This window comes from Herpailurus yagouaroundi, unplaced genomic scaffold (assembly GCF_014898765.1).
Source record: "Herpailurus yagouaroundi ecotype Mexico unplaced genomic scaffold, PumYag 140, whole genome shotgun sequence".
NCBI lineage: Eukaryota > Metazoa > Chordata > Mammalia > Carnivora > Felidae > Herpailurus > Herpailurus yagouaroundi.
In genome coordinates, this window is record NW_024412395.1 from 52006208 (window position 1) to 52019377 (window position 13170).

Sequence of the window (13170 nt, forward strand, 5' to 3'; positions counted from 1 at the left end):
CTCTTGCTCTTGTAAGTAGTGGGAAGGACATGCACTTTTAACTAGGTAGCACTGGTCCTCTTCCACAGGGGACACACAGCTACCACAGAGACAGAGCTGGGCACTCCACAAAGGATGAGCAGTCAGGGGATGCAGTTTTAACAAGGTGCACACGTCCTCCGTGAGAGGTCAGGAGAGGCACTGCTGGCAAGGTTTGCAGGGGTCTTCTGGGGGAGAGGATCTGCAACACAAGGACTGAGGCAGGCCTGACTGGAGGGGGCGGGGTGTGGTGTAAGCAAGGTAGGTAGTGAATGCCAGTGTTGTGCTGGTTCCCACAGGTAGTTGTATGTTTGTGATGAGGGGCAGGGGAGGGAAATGGAGCCTGCCAGCTCCTTTGTTCCTGGAGTAGTTCCTCCCCAAACTCCTGAGTTGGTAACCAACTCTCCCTCCCATAAGCTCCAGGTGACTTTCAAACTGTTTACAAGCTGTATCTCTGAAGGATGTTTGCTGTGCTATCTCTTTAAGGGTAAGGGCTCAGCTTCCTATCACCCTCTGAGCTCTCCCAGAGCCAAGGCTGCTGAGTTTTAAAGTTTCAGGCTTTAAGTCCCTCTGGTTGTAAGCACTCAGGAAATTTAGCCCCTCTGGTTTTCAAAGGCAAATGCTGTGGGGATTCCTCTTCCCCCTGCAGGCTCCCCCTGTGTGATAGTCTGTTTCTCACCCCTCTCTGGGTCTGTGGCTCCCTTCTTCCAGTGGTCAGATCTATGGTGTTTAGGTTCCCACTGAATCCTCACCCTTCTGGCCCTCTTTGATGTGGCCTCTTTTCTATATTCAGTTGGAGAATTTGTTTGGCCAGTCTTTGGGTCATTATCTGGGTTGTTCGCAGTGATGCAAGTGTTACCTAGTTGTATTTGAGGGTCAAGGTGAGTTCAGGGTCCTGCTACTCTGCTATCTTCCCTGGAAGTCCCATCTCTTTATTTTGAATGTTACAAATAACTTAATGTAAAACCACTTTTTTTAAACCTGTCTTCTTAATTTAGCTTGACTTTGAAGTTTTAAGCAATTCTCATGAAAGTCTTTAGCCAAATATCCATTGCATGAATTTCTTAATTTCACTGCATTCTGAACTGTTAAAAGGAAATATATACATACACATTTTTTTGTTAACAGCAACAACAAATAGGTCAGTGCTAAGTACATTTTTAAATTGATTCCATGCTCCTTTTCATTTTCTGAGGCTAGTATTATTAACATAATGCTTCATGAAATAGACTAGATATTAATTGATATTGAGAAATTCTTGTTAATTTCGTTAGGTGTAATAGCCATAGTGTCATTGGGTTTTTAATTTAAAGTGAAATGAGATGATATCTGTAAAAAAATCTTAAAACAGTCTAAGCAGACTGGGGAAAGGAATGTATAGTAATATTGATACAATCAGATTGACAAAATATTAATTTTTGAAGATGATAATTGGAGACGTGTACTTCTTTTACTATTTTTTCTACTTCTGTGTTTATTTAAATTTTCCATAAAGATTTTAAAAATATAAATAATAGCTATATATGATACTGCTCACATTCTCTGTTATGAATTAAACTAGGCACTGAAAATAAAAATAACTACAATAACAAAACTACTTTAAACTAAAAGGTATTCTTCTGGATGACACTTGAATTACAAATCAAAATCAAAACTAAACTTACAAACTACTTAGAAAATAGTGATAACCACAACACTAAATATTAAAGCTTTCAAAAAGAGCTTAAGGTTTTGAATACTTAAGTGATGACAATGATGATTCAAAGGGGAATGACAACAAATGAACTAAATAGTAATTCCTAGAAAAAGAACAAAATAAATATAAGGAAAATAAGAAAAGGAATTAAATAAACAAAATTCAAAGTAAATACCAAATTACTATATCCATTTAAGAATAGGATATTTGAGGGGCGCCTGGGTGGCGCAGTCGGTTAAGCGTCCGACTTCAGCCAGGTCACGATCTCGCGGTCCGTGAGTTCGAGCCCCGCGTCGGGCTCTGGGCTGATGGCTCGGAGCCTGGAGCCTGTTTCTGATTCTGTGTCTCCCTCTCTCTCTGCCCCTCCCCCGTTCATGCTCTGTCTCTCTCTGTCCCAAAAATAAATAAAAAACGTTGAAAAAAAAATTTTTTTTTAATAATAAAAAAAAAAAGAATAGGATATTTGAAAAAAGAATGACCTAGATAAACCACAAGATACCATAATTAAAATGGAAGGAAACCACAAATAGGAATGAAAATAAATAGGTCTTAATAGACAAAAATAGATTTTAAAAATGTAACGGGTGCCTGGGTGGCTCAGTCGGTTAAGCCTCCGACTTTGGCTTAGGTCATGATCTCACGGTTTGTGGGTTCGAGCCCCATGTTGGGCTCTGTGATGACAGCTCAGAGCCTGGAGCCTGCTTTGGATTCTGTGTCTCCCTCTGTCTCTCTTCCTCTGCTCTCCCCTGCTTGCATTGTCTCTCCCTCTCTCTCAAAAATAAGTAAATATTTAAAAAATCTAAAAAAAAACCCCAAAAACAATTCTGTTTAATGAGTTTACCATAGCACTTATTAATATGTGAAAAAGTGGGGATTGTGGTAAAGGTAATGGTTTATAGAAAAATCTGCAGAAGTGTTCTATTTCCATTAGAGAAATGTAAATAATCATACCTGTGGAAGAAACTGAAAAAACTGGTAGAGAACTTCTTAAAATGGTGCCTGGGTATATATCAAATGTCTAGAAGCATGGGGAAGTGTCTCTTCTAATACTCCATGCCCTTGCCTCTTGCAGAGGAAGCCTCTATGTTCACAATATAGTACACACAATCAAGAACAATCATCTAAGTTTAGGGTTAGTTTTTAACGGAAGCAGTCTAAGTAAGTTTTAGAGTAGGACATTAGTTTTATTAACCTGTAGCCTAAGTAAAAAATATATAAGAATATTTAATTTCATGGGGAGAAAATTATCATATGTGGCTTATTTTTAATAAGTTACTGAGGGGCGCCTGGGTGGCTCAGTTGGTTAACCAACTGACCTTGGCTCAGGTCATGATCTCATGGTTTGTGGAATCAAGCCCCACATCAGGCTCTGCACTGACCATGTGGAGCCTGCTTGGGATTCTCTCCCTGCCCTCTCTCTCTGTCTCTCTCTGACTTGTACTTTCTCTCTCAAACTTAAAACAAATTTTTTTTTTAGTAAAAAAAAAAATTACTGAATAGGGGCACCTGTGTGGCTCAGTTGGTTGAGCATCTGACTCATGATTTCGGCTCAGGTCATTTTCCCAGGGTCATGGATCCAGCCTTGCAGGGGGCTCTGCACTGAGCATGGAGCCTGCTTAAGATTCTCTCTCTCTCTCTCTCTCTCTCGCTCTCTCTCGCTCTCTCTCGCTCTCTCGCTCTCTCGCTCTTTCACTCTTTTGCTCTTCCCCCCACCCCTCTCTCCTACTCACATACATGCTCTCTCTCTCTCTAAAATAAGCAAAAAAAGTTACTGAATAATTCTAGTTTTTGTGAATATGTGTTTGACTTATGGAAAAGTACTAAAATGATATGATGAAGATGCTAAAAATATATATCTCTGGATGGTAGAAATATAAATGCTTTTTAGTTGGGGACAGAATGTGTTTATTTAGCTTTTAAATTCCCTACATACAAAAATATGTACTACTTTGTAACAATAAAAATATAATAAAAGTGAAACAAGGGACGCCTGGGTGACTCAGTCATTTAAGCATCCTACTTCAGCTCAGGTCATGATCTCATAGTTCATGAATTCAAGCCCCACGTCGGGCTCTGTACTGACAGCTTGGAGCCTGGAACCTGCTTCAGATTCTGTGTCTCCTTCTCTCTCTGCCCCTCCCCTGCTCATGCTTGGTCTTACTGTCTCTCAAAAATGAATAAACATTAAAAAAAATTTTTTTAAATAGTAAAATGAAATGAATTACAATCTTAGTCATGTAATTATGGACTAAGTTTACAAAAAAAAAAAAAAGCTGTATCTGAACCAAAGGGATATTAAAGTGATGAATGTCTTTACTAACTTTGCCGGTTGAACCAACCTATGTATTCTGAAATTGTTAAGTAATATACATATAGTATGGCTGCAGTAACATAGAGGTATCATACTTGTTCTCTGTTGCCTTGCCATGGGAAGTCCTTAAATATTCTTCATTAATTGATTATAGACTTCTGCAAAAATGTAGAAATATTAAAAGAAAAATATTTAATAATTAATGTAATATTTTTAGGGGGTTTATTATTGACATTTAAATTCTCTCTGAAAGTACTTATCTGAAGAGTTTCTTAATGTTTTCCAGTTCCTGAGAGCAGAAATGGGCCAAGACTACCATTTGGCAAAAAAATTATGTCAGATGAGTAAGTACAAAATACTTTTATGTTTTCTTTTTTTTTCCAAAATACTTTTCTGTTTTCTAATCTTTTATTTGTTTCTAAATGCATTTCATAATTTGTAAGATGGTCTGATTATTATAGCCTAGTAAACTCCCTAATAGTATCTCAGTGATTCCTTAATAGTAAGTTAAGTTGATTGGTGTAAGGACTAATTTAGACATCTAGAATAACTTTGGGATAAACTAAAAAAGACTAATCAGGGGCGCCTGAGTGGCTCAGTCAGTTAAGCGTCCGACTTCAGCTCAGATCATGATCTCACAGTCCTTGGGTTCGAACCCTACATCAGGCTCTGTGCTGACAGTTCAGAGCCTGGAGCCTGCTTTGGATTCTGTGTCTCCCTTTCTCTCTGCCCCTCTCCTGCTCATGCTCTGTCTCTCTCTGTCTCAAAAATAAATTTAAAAAAACATTAAAACAATTTTTTTAAAAAGACTAATCATCACTGGAAAATAAATAAAAATCTTGACCTTCATGATAACGAGTTAGTTAACTTTATGCCTTTAGTTTCAAAGACATGTCAGGTAGTATAGCAAACCTTACTTAATATGCATTTATTCCACAAATATTTGAGTGCCTCCATGTGCCAGGCACTGTTTTAGGCACTGGAAGTATAGCAGTCAATAAGACAGATAACAATCCCACATTTATATCTAGTATCAAACAGATAACAAATTCATATATGATAGGTGCTATGGAGAAAAATTAAGTAGGGAAGAAGGAATAGAAAGTACTAGAAAGATGCAAAGTAGTTTTGAATAAGATGGTCTAGGAAGGCAGGACTCATAGCAAATGTACTGAGATGCAAACATGCCTGATGAGGAACAGCAAGGAGGCCAGTGTGATCAGGGCAGAATACCTAAGGGGAAGTGTGACAGGAGATGAGGTCAGAGAGGTTATGGTTTGGGGATTATGTAGATTGCATAGCACCCTTTCATAATTTAAGGACTTTGGCTCTTCCTCTGAGCAAAGTGGGAAACCATTGGGCACTTTTGAGTAGAGGAATAATAACGATCTACCTTATTTTTCTTTCTTCCTTTGGTTTTTATTTTTTTTTTTATTTTTTTTTTTAATTTTTTTTTCAACGTTTTTTTATTTATTGTTGGGACAGAGAGAGACAGAGCATGAACAGGCGAGGGGCACAGAGAGAGGGAGACACAGAATCGGAAACAGGCTCCAGGCTCTGAGCCATCAGCCCAGAGCCCGACGCGGGGCTCGAACTCACGGACCGCAAGATCGTGACCTGGCTGAAGTCGGACACTTAACCGACTGCGCCACCCAGGCGCCCCTCTTCCTTTGGTTTTTAGTAGTTTGGCTGATGTATCTTACACTTAGGCTGTTGTTTCTTTTTTTTTTTTTTTTTTTTTTCGTTTCTTTTTATCTCTATGCTTTGTTTTAGAATTGTTCTACTAACCTACCTGTTTTTGAGTTAACCTGACCTATCTTCTGCTGTGTTCAATCTGTTGTTAAAACTATCCAGTGAGTTCCTGGGGCTCCTGGGTGTCTCAATCGATTAAGCGACTGACTCCCGCTCAGGTCATGATCTCGCAGTTTGTGAGTTCAAGCCTCGCATTGGGCTCTGTGCTGACAGCTCAGAGCCTAGAGCCTGCTTTGAATTCTGTGTCTCCCCCTCTCTCTGCCCCTCCCCTGCTCATGCTCTGTGTTTGTCTTTCAATAATAAATAAACGTTAAAAAAATTTTTTTTAAATATAATGTGGGAATTGTGAGGATCTACTTTCACTGGCCTCACATAGACTCCCCGCTATGGATACAGTACTTCTTACATCATTGGCTAAATTTTTTTAAGATTTTATTTTTAAGTAATGTCTACACCTAACGTGGGGCTCGAACTCACAACCCCAAGATCAAGAACCATGTGCTCTTCCAACTGAGCCAGCCAGGCACCCCTCATTGGCTAATTTTTAAAATGGGTTTCTTGAATGCTTTTTGCACTACTTATTTTATATCCAAAATAATTTGCCTTGTCTAATCCTTTTAAGCACTTTTGTTAGTCACTTTTGATTGTTAGTCACTTTTGATTGTTAGTCAAATCACCACATCTGTTAGTCACTTTTGATTGTTAGGCCTGTAGTATGTTGCATAAACAGCAGGTGCTCAATAAAATGCTTACTGGCCTGAGTCAAACCAGTAAACGTCCATTAAATACCGTCATTGAGAATGAAAAAGTTCAAACTGGTCTATCCTAATTGGGTTATGTCCCTGTAAAATTTCTCTCCCTCCCTCCCTTATGTCAAGCACAGACTTGTACCAGACATTATGCTGGGAGCTGGAGAGAAAGCAGGTATCACAGCACACATGCTCTAAACCTTTTTGGGGTTGACATTAACCATGGTTTGGTTTGGTTTGTTACTCCACTGGCTCAGCCAGTAATACTGTTCACTTTTTTCTGTCCGTGTCAAATAGCCAAAGACTAGGATTAGAAGACAGGAAAAGGAGCTGTGGAGGGCCCTAAGACCGGCACCATGCCAGGTGGGAAAGAACACTACTCCCAAAAGAGGAGGATGACTGGAAACGGGCCGAGAGGTGCAGAGATGGGAGCGGGGGCTGGCTGCATGTGCATGCAAAATAGGATTGGCTACCCCTGAAGCAGATTCCAGCCAATGATGTGAAATTAGGGAGGCCCAGGATTAGCAATGCTAAGCAAGTTCAGGAAAGAACAGAGAGTTGGAGACACTGTCTCCGGGGGAAGAAAGTACTAGTTTGATGCTAATAGGAAACACTTGGCTGAGGACTGACCAAAGTTCTTCTCTATATTCAGAACAACAGACAAAATGAATTTTTTTCATCTAGGATGGCGTCAGGTTATTTTATATGTAAATGCTTATAGTATATTGTCCTTTTTTCTTTCTTTTTCATTTTTTTAAAATGTTTATTCAGTTTTTGAGAAAGAGCATGAGCAGGGAAGGGCAGAGAGAGAGGGGGACACAGAATCCCAAGGAGGCTCCAGGCTCTGAGCTGTTAGTACACCCCCCAATGCAGGGCTTGAACCCACAAACCATAAGATCATGACCTGAACCGAAGTTGGATGTTTAACCAACTAAGCCACCCAGGTGCCCCAGTTTGTCTTTTTTTTCCCTATCTTCTACCTCTGCTATAGAACACTCCTTTCTCTCTCTCTCTCTCTCTCTCTCTATATATATATATATATATACTTATTTATTTATATATATATCTGTATATATCTCTATATGTATTTATATATATTTATGTATCTCTATATATATTTATATATATTTATGTATGTAAACATGGATTATTTACATATTTATGTATTTATGTGTCTGTATTGAGCACCTACTAATAATGAGAACATTCTTGAATACCTTGTTTAATTCTTAAAACAATTCTATGGGGCAGATATTATGAACCCCATTTTACAGTTGAGGAAACTGAGTCTTAGCAAGGAAAACTAATTCACCTAGGATTAGATCCTAGGTCTGGCTTGAAAGCTTCTGATATCCTCCTATATTTCCATTTCCTCATTTGATTAGTAAACTTATATCTCTAGTCAAGGAGGCAGAGACTTGGAAAAGAGGTACTTTTGTGGGTCAATCAGGCTTGAAATGGCTCCTATGGTCAACTAATATATTTATTTTCTTTGTATCTGAGGCAATTAATTTACATAAAGTAATGCATCTTTGTCCCTTCTGAAATGTTTTAAAAACTCATTTTCTGAATAAAGCCACTGGTTGCCGGTATGTTTCCTTGCTGTCCAATCACAGTGTAATCATTTATATCTCTGTTTGGCTTCAGGGCTTCCCACCTGGCATCCATTGGTTTCTTTTCTCTTCATCCTGCCTTTAAAAAAAGAAATTGTATTGGGTTCCCGCAAGAAATTTTATTTGTCAGTAAAGGCTTGAATTTTATCTATCTTTCACACACAGTTTTTATATGTGCCTAATATTTCCTCAGCCATTTTCCTGCTATGTCATGCAGAAGTGATATATTGGCTGTATGCCATTTCCTGCCAGGCATTGGAAGCATCCTGGGAAAGTGGTTTTTAAATGGGACTGAAAGTCAAGAGTCCCAAGTACTTTTCTTAGTTCATCGCATGATTGACTGTGAGATGTGCCGGTCAATCTTTCTATTTACTGGTCTCTTCACCTGTAAGAAGGGAATGTGCAGCTCACTTTTCTCAGGGCACAACAGGCTCCTCACAGCAGCCCAAGATTTTACACACAAAAAACATTTAGGCCTGGAAGACCTACTCATCAATTATAATAATTCTAAGTGTTTAACAATAATGGCCTGAGAACCAAAATGGTTCTCATCATTTTGGTCTAACACAATTACAGATGTATCTTCAGAAAAGATAGTTACTCTGCAGTTTTCTTTTCCTTTCTTTTTCTTTTTGAGTAAAGTAAATCACTCTTTCCTTTTTAACCTAGAGTATAATTTAAAAAAAAAATTTTTTTTTTAACGTTCATTTACTATTGAGAGACAGAGAGAGACAGTGCTAGAGCATGGAAGGGGCAGAGAGAAGGGGAGACACAGAATCCGAAGCAGGCTCCAGGCTCTGAGCTGTCAGCACAGAGTGCGACGTGAGGCTCGAACTCACAAACCGTGAGATCATGACCTGAGCCGAAGTCAGATATTTAGCTGACTGAGCCACCCAGACGCCCCTAACCTAGAGTATAATTTTATCTAGGCATCAAAGGACTGCTTCCTACTATTCATTTATTCCATTTTTTAATGTTTTGAGGGCTCCGGCTCTGTGTCAGTCTCCTAGGGATGCTACAGTGAACAAGACCAATGTCTTATCTACCTTAGAATAGCCTCCAGTCTGAGGGACTTAGAGCCCAATGTACAGCAGAATCCCCCAGCTCCCTGCCCCAGCTCTTTAGCCAGAAGGAGACATCCACTGAACATTTAGGAAGGAGCCAAGCCTTTCTCTAGGTCCAAAACCATTCCAGGAAAATGAATGATAATCAGCAGTTACTTGGTTCTTAGTGCACCAAGGACTGGACTGAGTGTTTTATCTGCATTATCTCACTGATTCATCAAAATGGCCTAATGTGGCCAATAGTATTATTACAGATAATAGAACTGAAATACAGAGATAGTAAATATTTCCCCCATGGAGACCCAACTAGACAGTGGCGGAACCAGGATTCACATCTGACAGTCTTTCTTCAGGGCCCATATTGGAATCTGTTTGTGGACTCAGGTTGGGAACAACTCCCAAGACACTAACTGAATGTGCTAGAGGCTTTTCTTACCTTTTTACCAACTCTACTAGCCTGTCAAAGACTTTTTGATTCATCATCTAGAATGCATATTTGTGGGCTAAGTTTTAAAGCAGATACCTTTCCCTCACTCTGAAAATTGACAATTGTAGAAGTCAACAGTTTTTTTTAAACCATGAGAGTAGCTGATCTCATACTCCAATCCCATGAAATGATCCTAATTCCAATATGAAATTTTCTAAACTGTATTCAAGATTTCTTAATAAGTGTTCAACCAAAAAGGATTCCATGGGAATAGTAAGTTGGGGAAACCACATTCTCATAATGGTCTGAGCATATTAGTGGTTCTGTAAAATCCTGCAATTTCTTCTACTATAAATTTTACCTGATTAACCTCATTTGACCTAGTTTCCAAAATATGTATTAATATCTTAAGAAACTAGCTAGTATCCCAAGGGGCAAATTGGAGAAACTCTGCTCTTGAAAAGGCTCAGAGAATATTTAGACTGCTAATGATAGGTATATTTTAGTCCAATTTAAAATGAATCAAGATACTTTTATTAGAAATCTTAAAAGGTGTCTAAATACCTATAGGATCCTTAAAAGCAGGCACACAGTCATGCTAACCCAGACTGATGGTAAATTATATTGGTAGATTAGGAAATAGAGACACTGGTTTGGTGTGTCAGGATGAAAGCCATATGGGATGAGGTCCTCTGAGCACTGGGGCCTAATTGAACCAGCCACAATTATGTCTTACTCTAAGCCAGAATAGCACACTTGATGTTTTAGCGCCCCCTGGGGGCCATCAAGATAGTGCACAGGAGTCACAACATTAAATGGCTAATGCAGAATTATGAATACCCCTCAAGGCAGGTAGGAAGAAGGCAGAGAGAGATCTGGGGTTAAAAAACAGCCTAAAGAACTCCGAAACAAAAGTTGAAAATGTTTCTAACCTCTAACACATTGATAACATACCACCAAGCTCCCCAAAATCTACTGATATGGTCCAAAGATGACACATGCTGTTAAGTAGGCAATGACTAGGGTGTAAACCAGGGTAAAAGTTTTCAGGATGAAGAGAAAAAAGAAACATAAGTTCTCTCTCTTTGAAAGATGAGTTTCTCAAAATGGCATTTCTACCATGGAATAGCTTGCATTAAAAAAAAATCGTAATAAAATTCCGTTCTGTGTTCAGATAAGGTCTCTAAGAAAGGCTGTCTTGTAGACATTGAGTGGGAGAGATGAAAAGCAGGATTAACAGACCTCCAGGCACAGTCTTCTCATTAGCAAAGCCTCCACATTTTGCAGGATATGTACCTTGTTTGTGGGATGATTATATTCAAGAAACACTCTGACTACAAGGCCTATGAGGAAAGCCTCATAGTGATGGAGATTGCATTTTTTAGACAAGAGGTAGAAAATATATTGAACATTATTTATTTTACAATGCACCTATGATAAGTAGAACATTTTCTCTATTTACACTTTGGTATTCCTATGGTATAATTGGTATTTATTGCTTTGTGCATTTTTACTTACTCTGATTGACAGTTCCAATCTCATTCTGAGGAGTGCTTGCTGAAACACTTTGAAGATTAATAACACACATTCTGTTGTCCGTTTTCAGTTCTAATCTATGAACCAGAAAATCCTGAGGCCAAGGAGTTTTTCTCACTTATTGAAGAAATGTTGCTGATGGGTAAATTTAAAAATTGAAATTCCTTCTTTCTCATAGAACTATGAGCAGTCACTATTTAAAAACCTATTATCCCAGGAGATTAGTGAAGTACACCCTCAGAAAGTGGTTAAGAAAAGGCTAACTGGTTGTCTTGGATGGTTTAATGAAACCAACTTGTCCTTTGTAGATGGTCAGGGTGACTCCCTTTTCTCTGTGGGGTAGAACTGCCCAAGTAAATCAGGCTCCCTGGGTACCAGGCATCAGGGACTGACACAGTCTTCACAAGGAACAGAACATGCTAATTGCCACACATGTTAAAAGAGCTATCCCACAATTCCAAGGAAAACTAGTACCCTCTAAATTATCCTACATCTCACTTACTCTTACTATATTTAATTAAGAATTACATTGAGAATAGTAAAAAGAAACTTTATAGACCTATGTTTTAAATTTACTCTAAATCCATAAATATCTTTATACCAGTAAGAATATAGTCTTTGTACTACTATTTTGACCCTACATACAGTTAACAAAGTTCAGCTCAGTCTTCATGTTCCAAAGATAGGTATTTCTAAGTGGAGGGAGAAGCAAGAAGAATTATGATTTTTCAAAGAGTAGAAATATCAAGAACATTTTAAGCAATTTTCTTCCTTTCTATGGCAGAGAAATCTCAAAATCTTGAGGAAGATGATGAAGATAGTGAAGAAGACAGTAGCAGTGAGAGTGAAGGAGAGAGCAGTGAGGAGCTAAGTGAAGAAAGCTCTGATGAATGCGAAGACGGGTGATGAAGGTTGCTGCTATGGTTTAATCTTCATGTACTTTCATTACTGTATACATGGAAATATAAGGGAGAAAGCTGCATTTTAGTCTTGTTCTTTATTTGGCACAGAGTTCTTTTAATTTATCCATATCGGTTTGAGCTCCTTCTTGATATTTAGTTCTTACCTCTATGTGAGTTACTCAGAGAGGAAATTAGTAATTGAAAATATTTACATAGCTGTAATTGTGTACCACGTGCTGTTGTGCACACATTAGTTCATTTAATCCAACAAACCCATGAGGCTTGGGTTAAAACAACACAAATTTATCATCTTACGGTTCTGGAGGTCAGAAATCCAAAATGAGTCTCACTCAGCCAAAATCAGGATGTCAGCAAGGCTGCACTCTTTCTGGAAGCTCTAGGAGAAAATCTCATTCCTTTCTTTTGCCAGCTTCTAGAGCCTCCACACATTCCTTGGCTCCTGGCCTCTTCCTGCATCTTCAAAACGAGCAACATCTGGCTGAGATCTTCTCACATTGTCATCTCTCTAATTCTCTCTCCCCTCTGTTGTGATTTTTGTTAAAGTAACATTTGTTAAGTAGAGCCCTGGTGTGTCAGATGGTTCGTGATGCTTCCACAAAGACCACAAGGGAAAGTAAAATGAGAAGTTTATTATTCACAGGTCCTGGAGGAGGTACATGGCATGCATCAGAGGGGCCACATAAGGAGGTCAAGGTGCAGACAGAGTGGACAGCAGGACCAGGGGCATGCCTTTATTAGGGCCGTGAGTGGAGTGCTTTGGGGGTTCTCAGGCTAAGGCTGGATTTGCCAATTCAAACCAAAAAGATCAGGTTTTAGTAAGCTCCGTGGGGGTCTTATCTAAGGGATGCACAGGGGAAAGAGTTGGGAGGCAGGAGAGACTGTTTATCACCAGGGGCACTGGGGAAATTGTATCAGGAACATACACTTACTTGTGATTCTACAGGCTCTTATCTAGTACATGGGCTGTTATCTAGGGCACGTACTTGAGGGAGAGGCTAGTGTGCTTAGCCACACAAAATGGATGCCAAGGCAGCAATGATATGGAATAGTTGAGCCAAACTCTCAATACCTTGCCTCTTCC

General features: G+C 39.0%; 1 protein-coding gene across 4 annotated transcripts in view; it reads left to right on the top strand.

The window, feature by feature from the left end:
• ERICH2 (glutamate rich 2) overlaps window positions 1-12148 on the top strand; it is a 36053-nt gene extending 23905 nt beyond the window's left edge. For all 4 annotated transcript variants that reach the window (XM_040475349.1, XM_040475350.1, XM_040475351.1 and 1 more), the window contains 3 exons: window positions 4312-4369; window positions 11237-11308; window positions 11951-12148. In XM_040475349.1, coding sequence (XP_040331283.1) covers window positions 4312-4369; window positions 11237-11308; window positions 11951-12072 — 252 coding nt within the window. In that variant the 3' untranslated portion in view covers window positions 12073-12148. The remainder of the gene's footprint in view (window positions 1-4311; window positions 4370-11236; window positions 11309-11950) is intronic.
• Window positions 12149-13170: the final 1022 nt, after the last annotated feature.